The sequence below is a fragment of the Puma concolor genome, chromosome A2, assembly GCF_028749965.1.
Source record: "Puma concolor isolate L17-30 chromosome A2, mPumCon1.1.hap2, whole genome shotgun sequence".
NCBI classification, from domain to species: domain Eukaryota; kingdom Metazoa; phylum Chordata; class Mammalia; order Carnivora; family Felidae; genus Puma; species Puma concolor.
The window spans coordinates 69,224,000-69,247,271 of record NC_141668.1 but is presented as its reverse complement, the minus strand read 5'-3'; the positions used below and the strand labels follow the sequence as shown (position 1 = coordinate 69,247,271).

At 36.1% G+C, this 23,272-nt stretch overlaps 1 protein-coding gene across 3 annotated transcripts in view; it reads left to right on the top strand.

Annotated features, from left to right (window-relative positions):
• C1GALT1 (core 1 synthase, glycoprotein-N-acetylgalactosamine 3-beta-galactosyltransferase 1) overlaps positions 1-12,612 on the top strand; it is a 42,489-nt gene extending 29,877 nt beyond the window's left edge. For 2 of the 3 annotated variants that reach the window (XM_025929626.2, XM_025929625.2), the window contains exons 3-4: positions 174-841; positions 7,732-12,612. In XM_025929626.2, coding sequence (XP_025785411.1) covers positions 174-841; positions 7,732-7,923 — 860 coding nt within the window. In that variant the 3' untranslated portion in view covers positions 7,924-12,612. The remainder of the gene's footprint in view (positions 1-173; positions 842-7,731) is intronic. The other variant, XM_086695673.1, reaches the window with a different exon arrangement.
• The last annotated feature ends 10,660 nt before the right edge of the window (positions 12,613-23,272 follow it).

The following is a 23,272-nucleotide window of genomic DNA, read 5'->3' as shown; positions in this document are numbered from 1 at the left end:
AATGTCAATTCATATTAGGTTGAGTTTTGCTTTCTTTCAGCTAAATTACTAATGCTAGAAAGGTAAATAGAAGGGGGCCTTTGAAATTGCGTAAGAAAACGTTTTCTTCAATATAATTTATTTGCATTTTTACACCTATGTAGATATAACTCTAAAAATTTTTTGTTTAATAGATGAGAACACAGACATCGCTGAAAACCTCTATCAGAAGGTTAAAATTCTTTGCTGGGTTATGACAGGGCCTCAAAATCTAGAGAAAAAGGCCAAACACGTCAAAGCTACATGGGCCCAGCGTTGTAATAAAGTGTTGTTTATGAGTTCAGAAGAAAATAAAGACTTCCCTGCTGTGGGACTAAAAACCAGAGAAGGCAGAGATCAACTATACTGGAAAACAATTAAAGCTTTTCAGTATGTTCATGATCATTATTTAGAAGATGCTGATTGGTTTATGAAAGCAGATGATGATACATATGTTATACTAGATAATTTGAGATGGCTTCTCTCAAAATACAACCCTGAAGAACCCATTTACTTTGGCAGAAGATTTAAGCCCTATGTAAAGCAGGGCTACATGAGTGGAGGAGCAGGATATGTACTGAGCAAAGAAGCCTTGAAAAGATTTGTTGATGCATTTAAAACAGACAAATGTACACATAGTTCCTCCATTGAAGACTTAGCACTGGGGAGATGCATGGAAATTATAAATGTAGAAGCGGGAGATTCCAGAGATACCACTGGAAAAGAAACTTTTCATCCCTTTGTACCAGAACACCACTTAATCAAGGGGTATCTACCTAGAACCTTTTGGTACTGGAATTACAACTATTATCCTCCTGTAGAGGTAAGTTTAGAAATTTTATTACTGTATAAATACTTAGACTGACTTTTATTTACTTAAAAAAAAAAAACTAGCAAATAATGTGTTTCTTTGGTACCAATAACTAAGAATCTCCTTTACTCTTTTTATATAGAGTGGCGACGTATAATAAAATAGCTGAGAATATGAATGCCAGCAATAGTAATTCAATAAATATTGGTGCTATTATATGTCAGGCACTAAAAATATAGCGGTAAATATGGTCAAGTTCCAGTTCTCGTGAACCTTATAACATAACAGTGTATTATGAATCTTACATTCTGGATGCAGAGACATACAATAAACAGGCAGACTAGTAAAGATAAAATATGATATTAGGTAGTGATAAGTGCCCTGAAGTAAAGTAAAGCCAGGTAAGGGGATAGAGAGTGACCCAGAGTGTCATGGGGTATGCTAGTTTGGGTGATTATGAAAGGTGCCTCTAAGGGGTGACTTTTGAAAAGAAATCTGAGGTTAGGTTAGAGAGCAGGCTGTGTGAAGATCTGGGTAAAGAGCCTTCAAGGTTTCAGGAATGGTGCATGAAAAGACTTTTGAGGTTCAGAAAGACCTAGGTTGAAATCTTCTCCCACTTAATAGTTGAATGACTTTGGATGGACAGAATTTTCCCAAGTTCTGAGCCTGAGTTGCCTCATTTGGAAAATGGACCTGATCTACCTGTCTCACTCAATTGTAATTACAGTGTATGCCTGTCACACAGTAAGCACTTAATAAGCCTTAGCTCTCATTTGGCATCTTAGAGAATTTTATTTAAAATACATTATTTTAGGGACGCCTGGGTGGCGCAGTCGGTTAAGCGTCCGACTTCGGCCAGGTCACGATCTCGCGGTCCGTGAGTTCGAGCCCCGCGTCGGGCTCTGGGCTGATGGCTCGGAGCCTGGAGCCTGTTTCCGATTCTGTGTCTCCCTCTCTCTCTGCCCCTCCCCCGCTCATGCTCTGTCTCTCTCTGTCCCCAAAATAAAAATAAATACATTGAAAAAAAAAATTTAAAATACATTATTTTATTAGATATCTCAGATGTACAGCTAAATATTTGAGAAGAATTAATATTTTGTACCCACTAACTAGCTTTACCAAATATTAATCTTTTGCCACATTTGCTTCCTTTTTTAGAACAAAAAAGGATATAGATACAGTTGAGGCCTGTGTACCCTCCCTAGTCCAGTTTTCTTATCTCCTTCCTCAGTGTTAACCACTATCATGAATTTAATGTTTGTCATTACCATGCATGGTTGTATCTTTTTTCCTACATATTTATGTATCCATAAATAATATATAGTATTGTTTTGTAGGTTTTTAAACAAATGGAATTATTCCATAAAAATCCTTGAACATTTGCTCTTTTCATACAACATTAAAATTTATCAACATTAATACCTGTATGTGCTTCATTAATTTAGGCTGCTGTGTAATCTAAGGTATGAGTATGTGGTAATTAATCCATTCGCCTGCTGGTAAACATTTAGAAATTTGTTTCCACGTTTTCACTGTTAGGAACATTGCAGCAGTGAATGACTGAAGGAGACCAGGAATCACAAACCTAGCCATTTTTTCAGTTCATATCTGTTATTGATTAATAATGCATGTAGGTAAGTCATTAGTACTCTCTGGCCTCTTTTTTCTGGCCCTAAGATACAAATAATACACCTCATGCTAGCATTCTCAGCTTCACAAGCCAGTTTTTTCAAATCATTATCTAGGACAGTGGTTCTCAACTGTGGGCTTTTTTGCCTCCCAGAGGACATTTGGCAAAGTCTGGAGACATTTTTTGTTGTTAGTTGGGAGGCTGCACTGGCATCTAGTGGGTAGAAACCCACAAGATTGTAAACCCACTAGATGCTGAACATCTCACAATGCATAGGACAGCTCCCCACAATAAAGAATTATCTGGTCTAAAATGTCAGTAACACAGAGGTTAAGAAACCTTGACCTAGAACAACTGATCCAGTCTTTGGGTAATCAGCTTTGAAAACTTAGAAGCAAATCACTACTGCTTCCGATGTCAACCACCAGTCTGTTCTTGGTACTTAATAGCTATTCCTTACAGTAACAATAGCTATTCCTTACAGTAACAATAGCTATTCCTTACAGTAATTCTGCATTTAATAGGTGACAAAACTGAGACTCCAGAAAGTCAAGTAATCTGTCTTTCCTGATAGTCTAGGCAATACTGCAAACCACTCTGATTCTAAAACTTGTAATTTCCATTATGAGCTCCCCTCCATGATTAATGGGATATGTGCCCCAAAGGGAAGAGCTGAGGAATGTTAAAATAAACACTCTGTTGTTGGGATGAAATTCCACTTTAATAAACAAACAGTTTAAAGTTTGATTCTGGGGTGCCTGGGTGGCTCAGTCAGTTAAGCTTCTGACTTCGGCTTAGATCATGATCTCACAGTTTGTGGGTTCAAGCCCGACATTGGATTCTCTGCTGTCAGTACAGAGCCCACTTAAGATCCTCTGTCCCCCTCTCTGTCTGCCCCTCCCCCACTTGTTCTCTTTCTCTCTCTCTCAAAATAAACTTAAGAAGATAAATTATTTTTTAAAAAGTTCATTTCTATGTATTGAGCCTGTTTGAAAGCTTATGCTAGCACTTTATTGCTATTTTAGATGCAGCAATTTCCTAGACTATAAAACAGATGTATTCCCGGTCTGCTTTTTGATAGTCTATTTTTATTTTGTTCTAGTGAGTGCTTGCGTGCTTTTTTGATGTAAACTTTTCTTAGCATAATCTGACCATTCCAAGATTACTTGATCTCTTCCCTTCTTAAATCTGTCCTCCTTCCCATCCAAACTTAAAAACATTACAAATGCATATAACAAAAACACCTAAATGCATATAAGATTTTACTAAGAGTGTCTCATATTGGTTACACATACAGTAACAGTAAAGGGATGTCCTAATTGTTATATGTTGTAACCAGTAAAATATCCTTCTTTCCCTTTAAGAGTGCTACCCACAATTCCCACCTACAAATAGGGTGTACCTAACAATATACTTTATATGAACAAAATAAATATTTCTATGATACATCTTTTATTTAAATTGTAGTTGTTTTTAAAATGGATGCAAAATTTATGTTTTCTATAAAAATTTATTCAGTTACGTAAAAGACTTGGAAGTACCAAAATTGACCCAACTTCCTAGTCCTGCCTCTTCTCTCCCAGGAAGTTACATACACACAATGTGAAATCAAACTTCTGTTATTACTCATCCATCGTTTAACAAATTTTCTTCTCCCTAAGTGAATTATGATTTTCAAAGTTATCCTAAATCTCATACATATACTTTTTCTTTGTAGTAATCACTAGAAACACATTGTGGAAAATTTTTATTTTAGTAAGTCAGTGTGTGAGATATTACAGTTGATCAAAGAGTTACGTTCTTAAGTTGGTTGTTTAGAACGTGTTCTTCACGCAATTCCCTTCTCCCACCACCTTCTCACTTCCCTAGAAGTAAGTTCCTCGGACTAAAATCCGTTTCCTAGAAATTGCCTTCACCAGAGAATGTGTAATCAGTCTTAATATAGTGGATTTAAAAAATGTGTAAACAGACACGCGCACACACACACACACACACACACACACACACGTATATATCCCTGTGTGTGAAATTGCCTTTTTTGTAGGTCAGAAATGATCAAATAACAATTTATTCTCTTTTTCAGTCTATTTGCATTAAGTGTATCATCTGAAACTTACTGATACATGGTTAAGGTAGAGAGCTCCTGATTTTTCCGAGTTGTTAACTGATTGTTCCCATACCATTTTTAAAAAACATTTTTTAATGTTTATTTTTGAAAGAGAGAGAAAGTGTGAGCGGGGGAGGGGCAGAGAGAGAGAGAGAGAGAGAGAGAGAGAGAGAGAGAGAGAGACACAGAATCTGAACCAGGCTCTAGGCTCTGAGCTATCAGCACAGAACCGGATGCGGGGCTCAAACTCACAGACTGCTAGATAATGACCTGAGCCAAAGTCGGATGCTTAACCGACTGGCCCACCCAGGTGCCCCTTTTCCAGTACCATTTTTTAACTGTCTTATTTTCATTGCTGATTTAAAATATCTCCTGTGTTGTATACTATAGTGTTACTTACAGTAGAATTGGTGTCTGGTATTTCAGTTCTGTTCCACTGTCCTATTTGGTTTTGCCTAAGCACCATATTGTTTTGAACCTTGTAACTTTACAGATTTTGAAGTTATTAATCTAAGATTGTATATTCCTGTGCTTTATATATCTCTCAGATTGTTTTGGTAATACTGTGCCTTTATCCTTATGCATTAATTTATTCATTTAGGGACAATGGATGTCTTTGCCTGGGATTTAAAATTTTATTTTCGGTCCTTTAGTAAAGCTTTATATTTTCTCCAGATTTTATTTCTTCTTAAGTATCTCCCTATGTTTTTAATTTCAAATGTTTATTTCTTTAGAGAGTGAGCAGGGGAGAGGGGCAGAGAGAGAGAGAGAACTCCAAGCAAGCTCCGCACTGTCAGCACAGAGCCCAACTAAGGGCTTGAATTCATGAACCATGAGATCATGACCTGAGCCAGTATCAACAGTTGGACACTTAACCAACTGAGCTGCCCAGGAGCCCTCTCCCTTTGTTTTTAATGTTTTTGTTACTACTCTACCTGGGCTCTTCTTAAAAACTTTTTGAATGTTATATATGAAAGCTGTTATTTCTTGAAAGCATCTTTAAAGTCTGGCTTTGTTCTGGATTTTCTATTTCTGATGATTTTTTACTTGATTCTCTTGAATTTTGGTAGGGACCATAATTATATGCAGAGAACTATTTTGTTTCTAATAGTTATAGCTGTTTTCTTTTATCACCTTATTGCTTATAAATCTTAATAACAGTATCCTGGCCATCTAGCAAAAAAACAATAATGCAATAGAGTAAAACATAATTAATGCAGTAATTATTATCAAAAATATTACTGCAGTATTTCAGGGTCACATAAAATTGCTGTCAGAAAGCATCAGCAATTTAAAATTAATTGCTATTAATTTAGTCCTTTAGTTTAATATGCACTGGCCAGTATAGTAGTCACTAGCCAGGTATGACTGTTGAGTATTTGAAATATGGCTAGTCCAAATTGAGATGTGCTGTCAGTATAATAAAATTCCTACCTGATTTCAAGGACTCAGCACAAATAAAAGAATGATTTAACAATTTTAAAATATTGATTGCATATTGAAAAAAGAATATGGATTTATTTAGTTAAAATATATTCAAATTAATTTCACTTTTTTACTTTTTTTTAATTAAAAACTTTTAATTTTAGAGAGCATGTAAGGAAGAGGTGCGGGGGAGGGGAGTGGGGAGAATCTTAAGCCGGATTCACATTCTGCGCAGAGCCCGACGTGGGGCTCAATCCCACAACCCTGGGATCATGACCTGAGCCAAAATCAAGAGTTGGATGCTCAACTTACTGAGCCACCCAGGCACCCCTCACTTTTTTACTTTTTAAATATGGCTACCAGATTTTAAACTGCATTATGTGGTTCACATATATCTATTGGGCAGAGATGGTTTGATGATCACAAGTTCACTTACCTACTTACTTTTCAGATTTGTTCCTATCCTTACATTGCCTTCAAGGTGTAAGAAGTAGGCACCAAACAATTTTCCAGTGTCTATGTGATTGTCCAGAAACCTCACATATCCCGTGTTTGTTTCAAAGGAAAGTTCAGAGAGAAGGCCAGAGAAAATATAGTGGACAATTCCTTGATAATTTTTACTGCATTGTAAGCATGCAGTAAGTGAATTCAAACATGAATTATTAAATGTTCAGTATGAATCTTCACTGAGAACTTGCCAGAATATCTTACTTCTTGGTCCTTGCAAAGACATTAGATAGAGTGTGAAGTTTTGTTTGAGTCACCTGGGTGAAACATTCTGTAGATACCAGTTCTAACCCCAAAATAACCTTATGATTGTTTAATTCTGGGGTCAGTTTTGTGTTTTTTTCTGTGTTATGTTCTTGCTTTTTTTTTTTCCTGTTTCTTTGTTGTATTTTTTTTATTATTGTCATGTTTTTATCTTTTTTAAACCTGTTCTCATACCAACTCTGTTAGGAATCAATCGGAGTTATATATCTGAGCAAATGTTTATGATCTACTTACTAGGGCCACCTAAATGTGATTATTCTATCAATAATGTCAACATTTATTGAGCATTTACTACAAGCTAAGCTGGTCCCAAGCATTTTACAAACATTATCTCCTTTAAGTAACTATCTTTTGCAGATGAAGAAATTGAAGCTTATAGAGAGATTAATTAACTTGCCCAAGGTCATACACCAATAGGCAGAATTTGACACTAGTAGACAAAATTTGGATTCAAACTTAGATTTGACTCAGCACTTCCTCTTAAATACTGTACTGTTTGGGTTGATGTGCAGATGAAGTATTAGGTTGCAGACACATAATGGGCAAGGCTTTGTAGTCACTGAAATTCTCCAAAGATGTTTTTCTGAGGTTGAGCCAAGCAAAAATTCATAGTGAGAACATTATGAAGAAAAAACAAAACTCAGAAATAGAGCTTCATTCTTTATAGAGCTGCCTCTTTCATTTGAGGAAGTCTTAAGATTCTTTTCTGCAAAAGCACTATAGATTCTAAGAGAATATTATTTCAGTTAGATATATTTTAGCAGTTTTCATGTTTAGTTTTAAATCATTAAGAACTCTAAAAATTCTTAGTTTCTTCTACAGGTCTAATAAATTGGATGTCTCTGCTTTACCTTTCTAGCTTTAATGCTTGGATTCTGTTAAAATTAATATTTCCTCAATGAATATGTTAATATTGTATATTAACTGTGTACTGTTTAGTAATAATGCCTGTTTCCATTACTTTTTTAGGGTCCTGGTTGCTGTTCTGATCTTGCAGTTTCTTTTCACTATGTTGATCCTACAACTATGTATGAGTTAGAATACCTCGTTTATCATCTTCGTCCGTATGGTTATTTATATAGATATCAACCTGCCTTACCTGAGAATATACTAAAAGAAAGAAGTCGAGCATACAAAAATGAAGATCCAAAAGTAAAATGAGAACTCTTGAAAGAAAAACATAAATGAAGAGGTAAACTGTCTAGCATTGCACTGAAGAACTTCTGCATATCTGATACAGAACACTGGAGTCCCAGTGAGGAATTCTTTTGAAGTGAACATTCCATATTAGAAATCTTTCATACAAATGACTGTAAACTGAAGCTTTAATTGAGCTGTGAAATCTGTTAAAATGTGTTTTGATACAGTAATATATATATATGAAAAAACTTGTGTTTTTAAAATGGTGGCCAGGCAGAAGGACTAGAAACAAGATTTTTGTTGTCTGTTCTCGACCACATGTATTATTTTCACTGAGAAACTAGAACGTTTAAATTTTCTAAAACTATACTGCACATATTAGTAAAACACACACGATGCTAAAGGTCTGCCTTAAAGAAAAGTTTAGAAGGAAATATTGTTACTTAATGTTATTTATAAACTCAAGACATGAGTTTATATTTGCAGCATGATATAAATGAACCAATCCCCCCAACACACACACACACACACACACACACACACACACACACACGCAGTTTTTGTCTAATGAAAAATTTCCTGTGATTATAATTGGCAGTATTTCTTCCAGACGAGGTAAAGTAAGAATGGCACTTGTCCTAAAGTGCATTAATAAAACCACATTTTGAAATTATATGGGCCTTGACTGTATTATATACTTGGTTCTAATTAGTAGTTTATGTTTTACTGAGTCCCTGTTGTCTCTTTTCTAAATATGTTTATTCTTGAATACAATTTTAATTATTAATATTTATTTACTCAAAGCATTAATAGCATTCTATAAATATGCATTTTAAAATATTTTGTTCCCAAATTTACCCATTGTTAATCATGGGTAACTAATAAATAGTAAATTTAATGCTATTTGAGGATGCTTTTCTTAGATCAGTGCCACTCTCAGGAATTACTAAGTGACATTTTTAATTGATTATTTAAAACTCATTCCAGCTACGTAATTATAGTTCCTTTCGTTATCATCCTGTTGAGAGATGAAAATTTGTTTGTGCCTTTCATAACTTGTTTAAAGCAGAGTTTAGACATTCATTTTTAGGCTCTGAGGTGGCTTTTGGTTACACTGGCAAAATAATTTGAATGTAATATTTTGACCAGAGTTAATTAAAAACATTAGAAAAACAGAGTGCTTAAACAAACTGAAATATGTCAGATACTAAAAGACCAAATACTTAATTCATGAATAACAGCCTGAATTTTGATGCAGACTTAATATTTTGGGATTTTTTTTTTAATTTATTTTTTTTGCCAATGGATAATTCTAACAGCAGAATACACATTTAATACTGTCTTCAAAAATACATTCATAAATTTTCATTCTAACTTTAGTGACTATTTAAAGAATTTCTGGAAGGAAAGAAAAGTATATCATAACAGAATATTTTGCAGACTATAAGATTATCTTAAATGTTGTAAATTTCACATGGCTGTTATGCCATTGACTCTGCTGCTTAGCTAAAGAGTTTATATTTATTGTGCCAAAACATGTCAAAATCATCTCTTTGGATGGTATTTGAGAGGATGTTCATCTTAGTAGCAATTAGTGGTTATTATGGATTACTCTGTCCACAGAGTGAAAATTCACACCGGTTTTTTACTTTAAATTGTTTTTTGTGGTTTTCACAGCAATATCATCTGCCAAAATTTCAAGTCATTCATTCTGTTGTCTAAACAACTCTTCACGTTGGTATGGATATGAATTTATTTGCAGTCCATATATGTTACTTTCCAAAAACCTTAACATTTACTCATGGGAAATTAACATTGTGATGAATCCTGGGGTCTAGTCAGACCTCCTGGGTTTAAATCCCTGCTCTATCACGTCCTAGTTTTGTAACATTAAACAATTTACTTCATTTCTCTGTGCCTCAATTTCCTCATCCATAAATTAGGGACAGTAATACTACCTACCTCACAGGATTTTTATGAGGATTAAATGAGTGAATATATGTACAACTTTTAGAACGCTTGTCTGGCCCAGACTATGGAGCAATAAGTATAAGGTTTTATTATTATTCTGTTACCTTAGAGTGTAAATATTTGTTCTAAATGAATGAAAAATCTGCTTTAATCAAATATATTGAAATATTTCATACATTTCTTGTAACAAGTAATAGCTAGTTTTATCTAATGCCTATTGTATGCCATATAGTATGCTTAGATATTCTGTGTATATTAGTGTTAATCCTCACAAATTGATTGTTCTTCCTGTATTATAGATGAGAAAACTGAGGCTCAGAAAATTAAAGTAACTTTTCCACTGTCACTAAGCTAGCAAGTAACAGAGCTAGGACTTATGCTCAAAGCCTGTGTGTTCATCATGCCATATCAGCCTTGAGGTTAGTCATTTAACATTATTTCCATTTTTACTTATTAACATGAGTGATCTGATACATCAGCCAGTAATAGATTAACCAGCCCAGTTGTCAGAGTGGCTTTCAAATTGTGGTCTTACACTCTTCTTGCCTGGGAGCTTGTTAAAATGCAGATTTCCAAACCCCAATCCCAGAAATTCTGATTCTAGCATGGGGCCCATTAATATGCATTATTGCCATATTCTCTTGGTCACTGGTTCTCAAAGTGTTGGCCCTAGGTAGCAGTATTTGCATCATCTGGGAACTTGGAAATTCAGCCCCTCTGGGCCCACCCCAGACCTAAATCAGAAACTCCAGAGGTGGAGGCTAGCAGCCTCCAAATGTAGGGTGTAAAGCCCTCCAAATGAGTTTTATTCATGCTAGTTTGGGAACCAAGACCTCGATAATTCTGATGCAAATAATGATTGGAATGTGCTGCAGATTTATTGCCCCAGAAGTAGGGTATCTTTCAAAGATTTAGATAAAGCATGTTTTAAATTGGTGTGGTCCCAGATCACACCATATAAAACGTAAGAGACTTTAAAGATAATTTAAAGGGTCCTTGGATCATTCATTTTGACAAAATTCTTTAGCTTCTTCAGACTGACCAATATCAGGGCCCACAAGAAAATATGTAATTCTCCAAGTTTAGTAATTTCACAATGGGGGCAGGAAGAGTTTAATAAGTACTAGTAAATACATACTAGTTCATTAAATAAGCATATCTAAGTGAGTGTCCTCACTTGTTAGTAAAAATTTTTTTCCAATTGTTAGTAAAAGCTTTTAAATGGAAGTAGCAAAATGCTATTTTATAATATGCAGAATGTTTTTTCTGCTAATTCATACTATCAAAATTTCATCACTTTTAAGAATCCATTTGACTGTCCTATATGACCTAATACAGCAAAAATTCTCCAAAGTATTTGACAGAGCACATAAAACCAGAGTTCATAATGATGACTTACTATCTTTTAAATTAAGATCATTTGGATAAATGGTTGTAGTGTGGCCTCAAAACATAAGGCTTTTGCTATCTTTATGTTTTCCAACAACAGTATACTTATATTTTCAAGTGGGAAGTTCATAGATGATACAAAGCAGATTTGTTTTCAAATATTTTAAATTTCAGAAAGAGGAATTTTTGTTACTGTAAGAAAATTCAAAATAAATGGCCAGTTTTTAGTATTTTTTGAAATATAGTAATTGCATTTGAACATTAAATTTGTTAACTGGTTATTTTCATAATTGTCTCTTGAGATTAATTTTTCACTTCCGGGAACCTATCAAACTATTTATATTACCAGATTGAGGCTTGAAAAACAAAATGCTTCACTTTATTGATTAGATCAAGTCTATCCTTTTATTCTTCCTTTAAATTTTTAGCTCATTATACTATTCTGTCTTTGACAATTTCTTCTTTGTATTTGTTGCTCTTTATTTCCTTTATAACTAATTTCCATTTTCTAACTACTCTTAATGCTGCCTTTGCAAGGTTAATTTGGCTGTAATTAGTGATTAGAATTTGTATCACTTATTAATAACTTTATACCTGTTAACTTCAGATTTCCCTATGAGATTGGAAGTTAAAAAAATCCAAGAATAATGCCTACTGGCTCTCAGGATATTTGCCCTACTTAAAGTCTACAGTTGGACATTCTAGATACACAATTATTAAATAAAGTTATGTGGATTCCATTCCCTCTACTCCCTTTTCTCAAAAACAAACCAAAAAACTCTGATTTATTGTAGGCCTGACAGAAACATTCTTAAGAAATCTGGGGGACAACCTGTGGTTTATTTTATGCTAAATGTAACTTCTCGATTTAAAAATATGACTTATGTTTATACATTGGAGTTGAAATAGCAATTTTAACACAGATTAGAGTAAGAAATTTTACAAATTGTCTCTAGAAAAACCAGTTCTAAAACTAGTTTCAGAGGTAAATAGTGCTCTATTTCACCTCCATTTACCTCTGTAGTTTTTAGTTTTTATCAATTCATTTTAAATAACTTTGCAGGGCCCTACAAATTAATAATCCATATAAAGTATATGTTAGAGGGAAACTAATCTAACTGCTAAGCAGTGTGTTATATTACACAGTGAATATTTGTGTTTTGGAATTTAAAAATTATGTAAGGTGATAGTGTCATGAATGGCTTAAAAACGTGTGGTGACTTGCTTATTTTAAGTGATCCACTAACAAGTCAGAAAAATGTATTTTTAAATATGTTTTTTAAAGTGCCTTTTGAACATTTTTAAACAATGGATTTAAACAACCACATAAAATAAATTACCATGTTTAAAGCTGTTTTATCTGATTATTTTTAACTGATATAAGAGTTGTGGGAGAGACTAAGGGGTAGTTTTGGGGTTATTTTACCAAAAATATGAATTCGTTTATTTTTTTTGAATAATTTATTTTTTAATTTACATTCAAGTTAGCATATAGTACAACAATGATTTCAGGAGTAGATTCCTTAATGCCCCTTACCCATTTAGCCCATCCCCCCTCCCACAACCCCTCCAGCAACCCTCTGTTTGTTCTGCATATTTAAGAGTCTCTTATGTTTTGTCCCCCTCCCTGTTTTTATATTATTTTTGCTTCCCTTCCCTTATGTTCATCTGTTTTGTATCCTAAAGTCCTCATAGGACTGAAGTCATGATTTTTATCTTTCTCTGACTAATTTCGCTTAGCATAATAACCCTCCAGTTGCATCCACGTACTTGCATATGGCAAGATTTCATTCTTTTTGATTGCCGAGTTATACTCCATTGTATATATATGCTAAATCTTCTTTATCCATTCATCCATCGATGAACATTTGGGCTCTTTCCATACTTTCGCTATTGTAGATAGTGCTGCTATAAACATTGGGGTGCATGTGCCCCTTCAAAACAGCACACCTGTATCCCTTGGATAAATACCTAGTAGTGCAATTGCTGGGTTGTAGGGTAGTTCTATTTTTCATTTTTTGAGGAACTTCCATACTCTTTCCCAGAGTGGGTGCACCAGTTTGCATTCCCACAAAAATATTAATTTAAATTATTTTTCCATCAAAATTCTTTAATTTGCATAGGGTTATGTAATTTTTACTGCAGTATATATTTGTCTTTAAAGCAACAAAATACTCCACCTCTGATTTTGAATAATAACCTTAAAAAAAGTAGAGGGGTACCTGGGTGGCTCAGTTGGTTAAGCGTCTGACTTCGGCTCAGTTCATGATCTCGTGTTTGAGCTCCACATCAGGCGCTGTGCTGACAGCTCACAGCCTGGAGCCCGCTTCGGATTCTGTGTCTCCCTCTCTCTCTGCCCTTCCCCAGCTCACACTCTGTCTGTCTGTCTGTCTCTCTCTCTCTCTCTCAGAAATAAACATTAAAAATATTTTTTTTTTTTTTTTTTAATTAGAAACACTCTATTACCCAGGTAAGTGTGTGTGGAGGACAGGGGAGTACTTTTCTATCTCTTTGGTGTATTTTGATCTGTCATGTACACTGAGGAATTCATTTATTCAGGTAATTATTTATTCAAATAATTATGCCTGGCATCTACTGGAAAAACAGTGGTGAGCAATATGAATGGATTCCTAGTCTCATATGTCTATAGGCAAACAAGTTAATAGATGAATGAACAAGATATTTCAGAGAATGGTATTAATCAAAGAAAATAGTGATTTGATAGAGCAATTTTCTGGGTTAGGGTCTCAAGGGTGTCAATAAAGAATTCTGAGGAGGTAATATTTGAGCTGAGATCTGAAAAACATTTTGTATACTTGTTATATTTATTAGGTTCTTTGCCCCTACTGTGTAAAAATTTAATAATTTTTTCACCTTTGCTTAATTACGCTTTGGGTATAGGAAAAGGCTTGGTGAAATGCAGTCAATAGACCAAAAACTTTGTGGTTTTAAGCATATTTCATCCAGAGCTCAGGTCTATTTGTTGATATTAAATCACTCTAGTACTTTTACAATATGAATAAAAATTTACCTACCTCTTCCTTAAACAGATGCTTGCAGATGTTCATAAGGCCCTTGAGTCTAGCCTATCTACCTCAATTTTCAGTAACTTGCCACCCAGTATGTTCCTTATTAGTGCACACCGTTATTTGGATTCACCAACTTTAGAAAACCTGAGGAAATAAACATCGCTTCATATTGCTTTAGTAGTGGAGTTGTACAATTTAATATATTCAGTTGCCCCATGTTTTCTAATTAATTGTATTCAGTTGTATTGCTAATTGATAAGTCACTCAAGAAGAAATTTATTTACCTAAATACATACAGATTTACTACTACCTATTTTAAGTTTTCCAAAGGTGTAGTCCTGGAAAAGATACAGAATTATTGCTTAATTTATCTTCTTCTTACTAAAGGGAGGTGAAGGTAACTGTGCTTAGAATAATAGGACATAAAAGTTATTTAATGTTTATAAAAAGTAATTTTTACAAACCTATTTGCCTGGTTACAGAAGCAGGAAAAAAGGCAAATAATTGAATCACATATTTTCTTAATCTTAAATTAAACAGGTAGCCACCTATTTCTGAGATCCTTAAGTAATCATGGTATTTGGTGGTTTTTCCCATCTGAAAGTCTCATAATCTTTACCAGGTTAGATCTTCTCTCAGTGTCTTACTGTCTTTAACCCTCTTAGACCACTAAATCTTCAGATTTACCCATAGGAAAACTGGTGTTCCAAGGTCGAATGACTCAGAACAGTTGAAGCAGAACTGAGTGGTGAAACTGAACCTGAGTCTGAAGTTCTAAAGCACATGAAGATCCAGTCTTCTTTATAATATACTGACTTAGAAAGTAGATGAAAAACTGCTGGGTGCAGTTAAGTAATTTAAGATCAACAAAGACCTCATTTAGGGCTAATTGATTACCTCATAATAATGTAAATTAGTGCTTATTAAAGAATATTAATAGAATTTTTGCTATACATTAAATAGTAGAAATTTATTTATCTTATTAATTCTGTAATCTTTTTTTATTTTTTTAATTTTTAGAGAGAGGGAGCACATGCGCGAGCAGGGGAGAGGAGCAGAGGGGAAAGAGAGAGAATCGTAAGCAGGCTCCAGGCTCAGTACAGAGCCTGATGCAGGGCTCAATCTCCTGACTGTGAGATCATGACCTGAGCTGAAATCAAGAATCAGACACTTAACCGACTGAGCTACTTAGGTGCCACACTAATTCAGTAGTCTTTACAAATGCTAAACTTACAGCATATTTCCTGAATTTATTCTTTGACTGTAGATCACTGCATAGAATTATTTGAAACTCACTTGTCAGGATGTCTTTAAAAGGGTTTTCTTTTTTCTCCTTTGCACCCAAATTTCCTGTCACTACTAAAACTGAAATACATGACAAAAAGTAGAAGCTGTGAAAATGCAAAGCATTTACCGGAAAGCACAGTTATTTACATCAGTGAGATTATTTTTTTTAAAGAAGTTAAAGTAGGTTGATTTCCTTTGACACCATTTTTCTTCAGACTTCCACCTTATGTGACAGGATGGTAGTGGTTGCCTCCCTAAGTTATTGTACTTTTTACACCTAAGAATTAAAAATTAGCCTCACTCCATGGCATATCATGTTAAACTCAAGAGTTGTTTTGTTTACTTACTCTTTCACCTCTCCCACAGGTGATTCTCCAAGCTTCTGTATACACAGTCAGCAAATATTTGATTTACTTTGTTAGCTTTAATACATGTCACAATCACACCCGGGAGGCCCAGGTGTGGCAATACAGACATCAAGTCTCCTAATAGCCTAATTCTAAACCAGTCAGGGCACACTGTCTTTCATATGAGAAAGAATGACAGAAACAATCTGACAAGTAACAATGGGGCTTCTAGAGCCAAGGGTGGCTGTGGTTAAATTAAATCTTCACTGTTCCTGATACTTCAGAGCTGTCCTTTAGGAATACTTGCCCTCCCCCATTAACAAAACAGGGAACAAAACGCCTCTAGGGACCCCACTCTTCATTTAGTTCAACAGTTTGGATAGAAAAGGGAGATGTGCTTTGAGGCCACACAAGTACAGTGACCCCATTTTCCACCTCATGCATTGCACACAGGAAAAGATATTTTGATTCACCACTTTTTTTCTTCTTTAGTAGTTTAGTCTTGAGTCAAGGTAACTAAAGAATAATTTTACTTATGTATTGTGATCCCACAGTTTCCTTACCACTCAATAAAATTTAGCTATACATTTGCACTCTCTGCCAAACGTGTAAGATGGGAGAAGGGTTACCATTAGAGAAATGGAAAAGATCAGCCACCTTCTACACACCACCAGTCAGGTCTTTGGCAGACCTCTCACTTTTTACTACTTTAACAGAATAAGCACAATACCTTCCAGTGACAAGAGGACAATCACGCTCCTATCAATCACTGTGAAGGGAGGACTGGCCAGGCTGAGGGCAGCTTGAGCTAAGCTTTTGCCTTGAGAGGAGAAGCAGCTTCCGAGTGTTGTGTAGGTCAGGCCTTTGCCCTAGGGCTTGTTGTTTTCAGTCTCTCCGTATCCCTGCACTTTCCTTTTACTCTTCAAGTCCAATTCTTACATTCATATGAATGACTTTTTACACCCAGATACTTTGCTGGTCCTAGGGTTGTAGAGAGGAAAAGATAAAGTCTTGGCCCTGGGAATTCAGTGTTTAGGGAAGACTCCTTCAACTTAACTGTAACAGAGCCAATGATAGTCTTCAAGTATGTCAAACCAAAATGGGCAGTGAAGGCTAAGGGCTTAAAGAGCAAAACTCAAAGACAAGACATGCCTGTTCACTAAGATAAAGCTCTACCTGGTGCACTGTCCAAGGCAAATAAGGCTGCCTTTTGGAAGCTAATAAGCTTTTTATGAGATTAGAATTTGAGGAAGGTCACCCAGTAACTTCTGTAATGAAAAATTTTCTTGGTAGTATTTGCCCACTGTTAAGCCCATCTATTGAGTTCTTGGTTTCATTTATCAAATATTTCAATTCTAGAATTTCTATTTGGTTATTTTGTATCATTTCCAGGCCTCTGTAAACATATTAAGTATAGACATTATAGAATCCATGTCTCCTACCCCCATTATCTGGACCACAACCTCCCCACCATGGGTCTATTTCTATTGTCACTTCTTTTGGTAATTCAGTTACATTTTCCTGTTTTATTATTTAAAAAAAAAAATTTTTTTTTTTTTAATGTTTATTTCTGAGAGAGAGAGAGACCGAGCTTGAGTGGGGCAGGGGCAGAGGGAGGGAGACACAGAATCCAAAGCAGGCTCTAGGCTTTGAGCCGTCAGCACAGAGCCCAACACGGGGCTCGGACTTGTGAACTGTGAGATCATGACCGGAGCTGAAGTCTAACACTTAACCGACTGAGCCACCCAGGTGCCCCGTTGTCTTATTACTTTTGATTGAATACTATCTTTGGCCGGAACATTACACTTGGTAGTCTTTTGAATAGGACAAATGAATCTCACCTTATAGAAACTATAAAATCTATGCTATCCAGAGTCCTGCAGTGGCAGTAGTGTATATTTAACTGTCAACCCAAGAACCTCACTGACCTACTAGTCAAGTGGAGAAGTTACGCAGAGAGGTCAGCCAAGCATTGCCCTCAGAGAACCAAATGAGGGAGGAGCCCACTCTGATTCCTGTGATGTGTATAATATCCACATTGCACTGACTAGTATTCAACCTAATAAAAATCCCTTTGTTTTAGACGGGATCAAGGGTAAGCAAACCCGCATGGTCTTTAAAGGATAAACTTGTATTTAGTGCCTTAGCAGTCATACTTCAGTGAGGGCTCCATGAACTCAAATTTACAGAACTGAGGGAGTTCTGAGGAGGTATCTTGCATTCCTTCAGCATTACTGAGTCATAGAAGCAAGCCATACACTCCACCATGCTTAGCAGACCTAAATTCATTAAAAGCTCCATTTGGAGAAACTTGCAAGTATTCATCTAGATAGTAGAGGCTAAGGGTTGGACTCTGCACTTGGGAACAGGTACTGCCTCAGCTCTAAAGGAGTTTCTAAAGTTAAACATATCCTTAGAAGTCTGCAGTTTCTCAAATTTTAAAGTCAAGTCTTTATATTTTAAGAAAAGACTCAAGGTCTGGGCTTTTCTTTCTGGACTTGGAACCTTGATATTATATCCCTAAGAATTCCCTGAATAGTTCAGGGACTCGGACGTCCTCACCAACAAATCAATAGTAGTGTGACAATACTGCACTTGGAATAAGCACAGACATTTCGAAGATAATAACTTTGACTTTGTTAGCGCCACATGCCTAATATCATTTCAGTCTGATAGAGTAGGTTGGTATTACTCCTGTTCACCAATTCACCTGTCACCACCTGGTCTTGATCGTAAAGTGGGGAGATACATTGAGAGCAAAAAATAAAATCAGTTCAATTTTATGAGCATTCCATTAAATGACTTCCAAGAGACAATCTTACATGAAGAGATGTTAAGAATAAAAACAGAATTAGGGAAAGGTTGAATTACATATTTAGCTGAAAATTAGATGATGTTTTAGATTCACAGAGAGCAAGAATTATGTCTCATTTATCTTTTTATCTTACACAGAGATTTGCAGAGTAGGTCATTCATAAATATTTGTTCAACTAAAAGGATCTCAGACTGTGACTTCATTACTTAAACCTTATATCATAGCATATCTATGTGCCTTGGTCACAATCCAAGGGGTTTGGGCTAGATTTATCTTTGAAGACTCTTCTAGCCCAAAGCTAATCGACCTGTTGTGCCACCTTTCCTTACATTTTAATGTGTCCAGGAATCACCTAGTGTGCTACTTACAGTGCAGAATTCTAGGCCAAGTAGATCAGGAGTTGGGGCCCCAGGAATCTGAATATTTATTTATTTTTCTTTTTTATTTGAGAGAGCACAGTAGAGAAGGGCAGAGAGAGAATCTTAAGCAGGCTCCACATTTAGCACAGAGCTGAAGTGGGGCTTGATCCCATGATGCTAGGATCATGACCTTAGCCGAAATCAAGAGTTGGACACTCAACTAACTGAGCCAATGAGGTGCCCCAATCTGAATTTTTAAAATCAGTCCAGATAATTCCAATGTAAGCAATGTGGAACCTCACTTTAGAAGCATTGAATTGTATACTGACTTGCTTCCAGTGTTTGCTTGACATGTAGCAATTTTGTTATTTATCACTGTAAAGAATATACAGTGTTTTTTAACCTGGGATGATTACCTCTAAAAATGTACATATTACATTTTTAAAAATCTTTTGAAGCCAAACTTTTACCCAAGATGAATAGCACAGGAAACCAGAATCTTTCACATGTCTTACCCACAGATAGCCTTCTGATTTCCAACTATACTTAAGAGCACGTTGTGCCCTAACTCTTTAGTGTTGGGTTAAGAAGTACTCTTTTCAAATTATCCCAATTTCCACAAAACCAAGGATATCAGAAGATGTAGAAAATGTCTATAGAATTATCTACTTTGGGGCATAAAATAGATACTTACATACATGAATCTGACATATATCTTAACATCCAGACTGATTCTACTTTGTCCTATTCTTAGATACTATCCATTATTCTCTCTAGCTTAGCATCAGCATGTCAGTTCCAGCCAAAGTAACACTTTACAAGATCCAGACTGGAGGTCAGTGAGTCGAGGCTCTTGTTACTCTAAAAAGTCTATCCGTGTTCTAAGGAGTAGTGCTTCCATCAGGACTGCCACTTAAGGCTGTGCTCCCACCTGCCATTGCTGACCACTCTACAGAACAATTAAGAGATGAATTTGGGAGGGAATAATTTCCTGGAGTCATTTTTCGAAAGATGATGGAACATTCTTGTATGTTGTTAATGTTTGAAATGGCTCCATTATTTTGCAAGTGCCGTATGCTGGATAGCTAACTATGGCTAACAATCTACCCCTTGTCTTGACTGCACCCAAATCATGTCTAGTGCATCAGGGGAAGGAAATGAATTCGGTATACTTCTTGCCTCTCTGAATTTTTCACTATTCCATCATTAGCTTTTATAACTCTTTTTGGCAGACTAAATTGAGACTTGAGAAAAGAAATGTTGAAGCTCATGATGAAAAATTTTTAAATCCAATACGTTTTTTTCTTTGTTTTTTCTGGTCATATTTTAAACTGCTAGATCACTTGCCCATTCTTTCTTTCTCAAGCTAAACAGAGAAACACACACACCTGATGCGTGTACACAGGCACAAAGACACAGACACATCCACATCCTCAGGTTGATGGGACTTGTTAGAATCTGTTGCCAGCCTGAGACAAGCTTGCAGGAAAGTGGTTGGGAAGTGGCCTTGGGAATCACGCCTGTGGGGAATTAGAGGGAACAGCTTTGTGCAGAGGGGGGTGTTGAACTGCAAGGCAGCCCTTACAGAGGCCTACACCAGTCTCTCAGGGCAACTCTAGAACTGGAATGGCCCTTCAGTCTTGTCCTGCTTAGGGCAAAGCTGTCTGACCTTCATACACCAATATATACCCATCATTGGATGAGGACTGCCCAGGGAGGGGCATGATCTTGCACAAGGTCATTCTTTTCATCAGGGTCATTCCCTGAGAGGAACATGGCTGAGAGGCGTCAGCTGCCAATGTCCCCAGCAGTTGGGGAATGGATGCATCAGACTTGAAGGAAGGACTGGACCACACCCCATAGTGTCCACTACAGAACCACAGTAAAAATGTGGACATGAAACCTCACCTATGGCTGCTGTCTTTGGGCCTTTAGTTTTTGTTTTGTTTTGGCTTTTCAAGATTATCCAGACTTTCCCAGTGTCTCCACTCTTTATGCTTTGATTTTCAGTACTTTTAAGTTTTCTCAAGGTAAAGATTAAAAATCAGGCTAAAACAATACTTACGTAAGACTTCTAAAAAATGCTCTGGGTAACTACTAGGTAGTAGGATATGCTCCAAAACAGGAATTTTCTGAACCAATTTGGGCTTCAGAGAAAAGTCGGTTGAGTTTAGGAGGCAGGGAAGTTGGGGTCTGCCTGTGCTGTGTGATTGGAACGGTCATGAAATATCTCAGCAGCTCTGAAATCGTTTCCATTTACAACTATCTGTGAACCTCCATGGTGCTTACCTGTCAGTGTCCTTCACTTGGCCCTCTTGTTATCTCTTGTGTCTAATTGTCTCCTCTTGTTATCTCTTTGTGTCTAATTGGAATTCCCAGGCTTGACTGCCCAATGCCTCCAACCCTTTGAGGTCAGGCCAGGCTACTGATTCTCCGTGTCCATGACCAGGGAGGGCATACATGTGAAGGTAACACTCCTATCCTGGTTTTTGCCTATATGCGAAGTAAGTTATGCCTAATATGGGAAATAATTTATACCTAATAAGCCTTCAATTATAAAACGTGGCAGGTACTAACACCTCACCTGGAGATTGCTAAATACTGGCTGATAACAAGATTGAAGGATGGGTAAGAGCCATTGGGATAAAGGGGTGCTTGAAATAGGGAAGTGGATGGGCAGATATGGTAGGCAGTATTTCTAAAGTTCCCCCTCCCCAAAGGTGTCCCATCCTAATTCCCCAGAATGCATGAATATGAGGAAATATCACTTCCATGATTCTGTTAATATAAAGCACAGTTTACATTAAAATAAAGGGATCATCCTGCATTATCCAGATGGGCCCCATAGAATCACAGAAGCCTTTAAAAATGGAGAGCTCTTTCCAACTGGAGTAGAAAAGGAAGTCAGATTTGAAGCATGGAAGAACTTGATAGATACACTCTTGTTGCTTTGAAGATAAAGGGGACCATGTGAGAAAAAAATGAGAGTTGCTTCTAAAAGCAGAGAGAAAACCCCAGCTGACATCCAGCAAGAAAATGGGGCCTCAATCCTACAGTTGCAAGGGACTGAATTGTGCCATCAACCTCACTGAGCTTGGAAGAATATTCATTACCCAAGCCTCCAGGTAGGAACCCAGCCCAGGCAACTCTCTAATCTCATCCTGAGACCCTGAGCATGGGACCCAGCCTAGCGTGCCCAGACTTCTTAACGTACAGAACTGTGAGATAAATTAAGTTGGTGTTTTAAGCTGCTAAGTTTGTGGTATTTGGTTTTTGCAGCAGTAGAGAACTAGTGCACTAGCCAAGACTAATAAGTCTACTCACTATTTTGAAAAGCACTGTTGCTGTGGGGAAAACTAGAGGTTTTTTTTGTTTTTTTGTTTTTGTTTTTTTTTAAGATTCTACACATAAGTGATACCATACAGCATATTTCTTTGTCTGGTTTGTTTCACTTAGCATAATGCCCTCCAGATTTGTCCATGTTGTTGCAAGTGGCAAGGTGTTCTTTTTTCTAATGACTAAATAATATTCCTATATATAATTATATATATTTACCCCTCTATATATTCCTATATATATGGATTTCAATATATATATTCCTATATTGTGTATATATGTACATAATATTGTATATGTATGTATATAATATGTATATGACATTTTCTTTATCCATTCATCTGTCGACAGACACTGTGGTTGTTTCCATGTCTTGGCTATTGTGAATAGTGCTGCAATGAACATGAGTGTTTAGGTATCTCTTCAAGATGGTGATTTCAGTTCCTTTGCATACATACACGGATGGGAATGCTAGATCAAATGATAGTTTAATTTTTAATTTTTTGACAAGATGCCACATTATTTCCTTAATATCTGTACTATTTTACACTCTCCCTCAGGGGAGAGAGAGAGAGGGAGAGAGAGAACTATGCTAAATATGATGATGATGATGTGGGTGAGGTGATGGATGTGTTAATTATCTTGACCTTGGTAATCATTCTACAAGGCATATGTGTATCAAATCATCACATTGTACCCTTTAAATATGATTATATTTATCAAGTATTCCTCAATAAAGTTATAAATAAAAAAAAAATTGTAGAAAAAGAAAGAAAAAGGAAACCAGAATCTTCCTCCAGAACCAGTCTAGCAGAAGAGGAGGAGGGTAGACTAAGA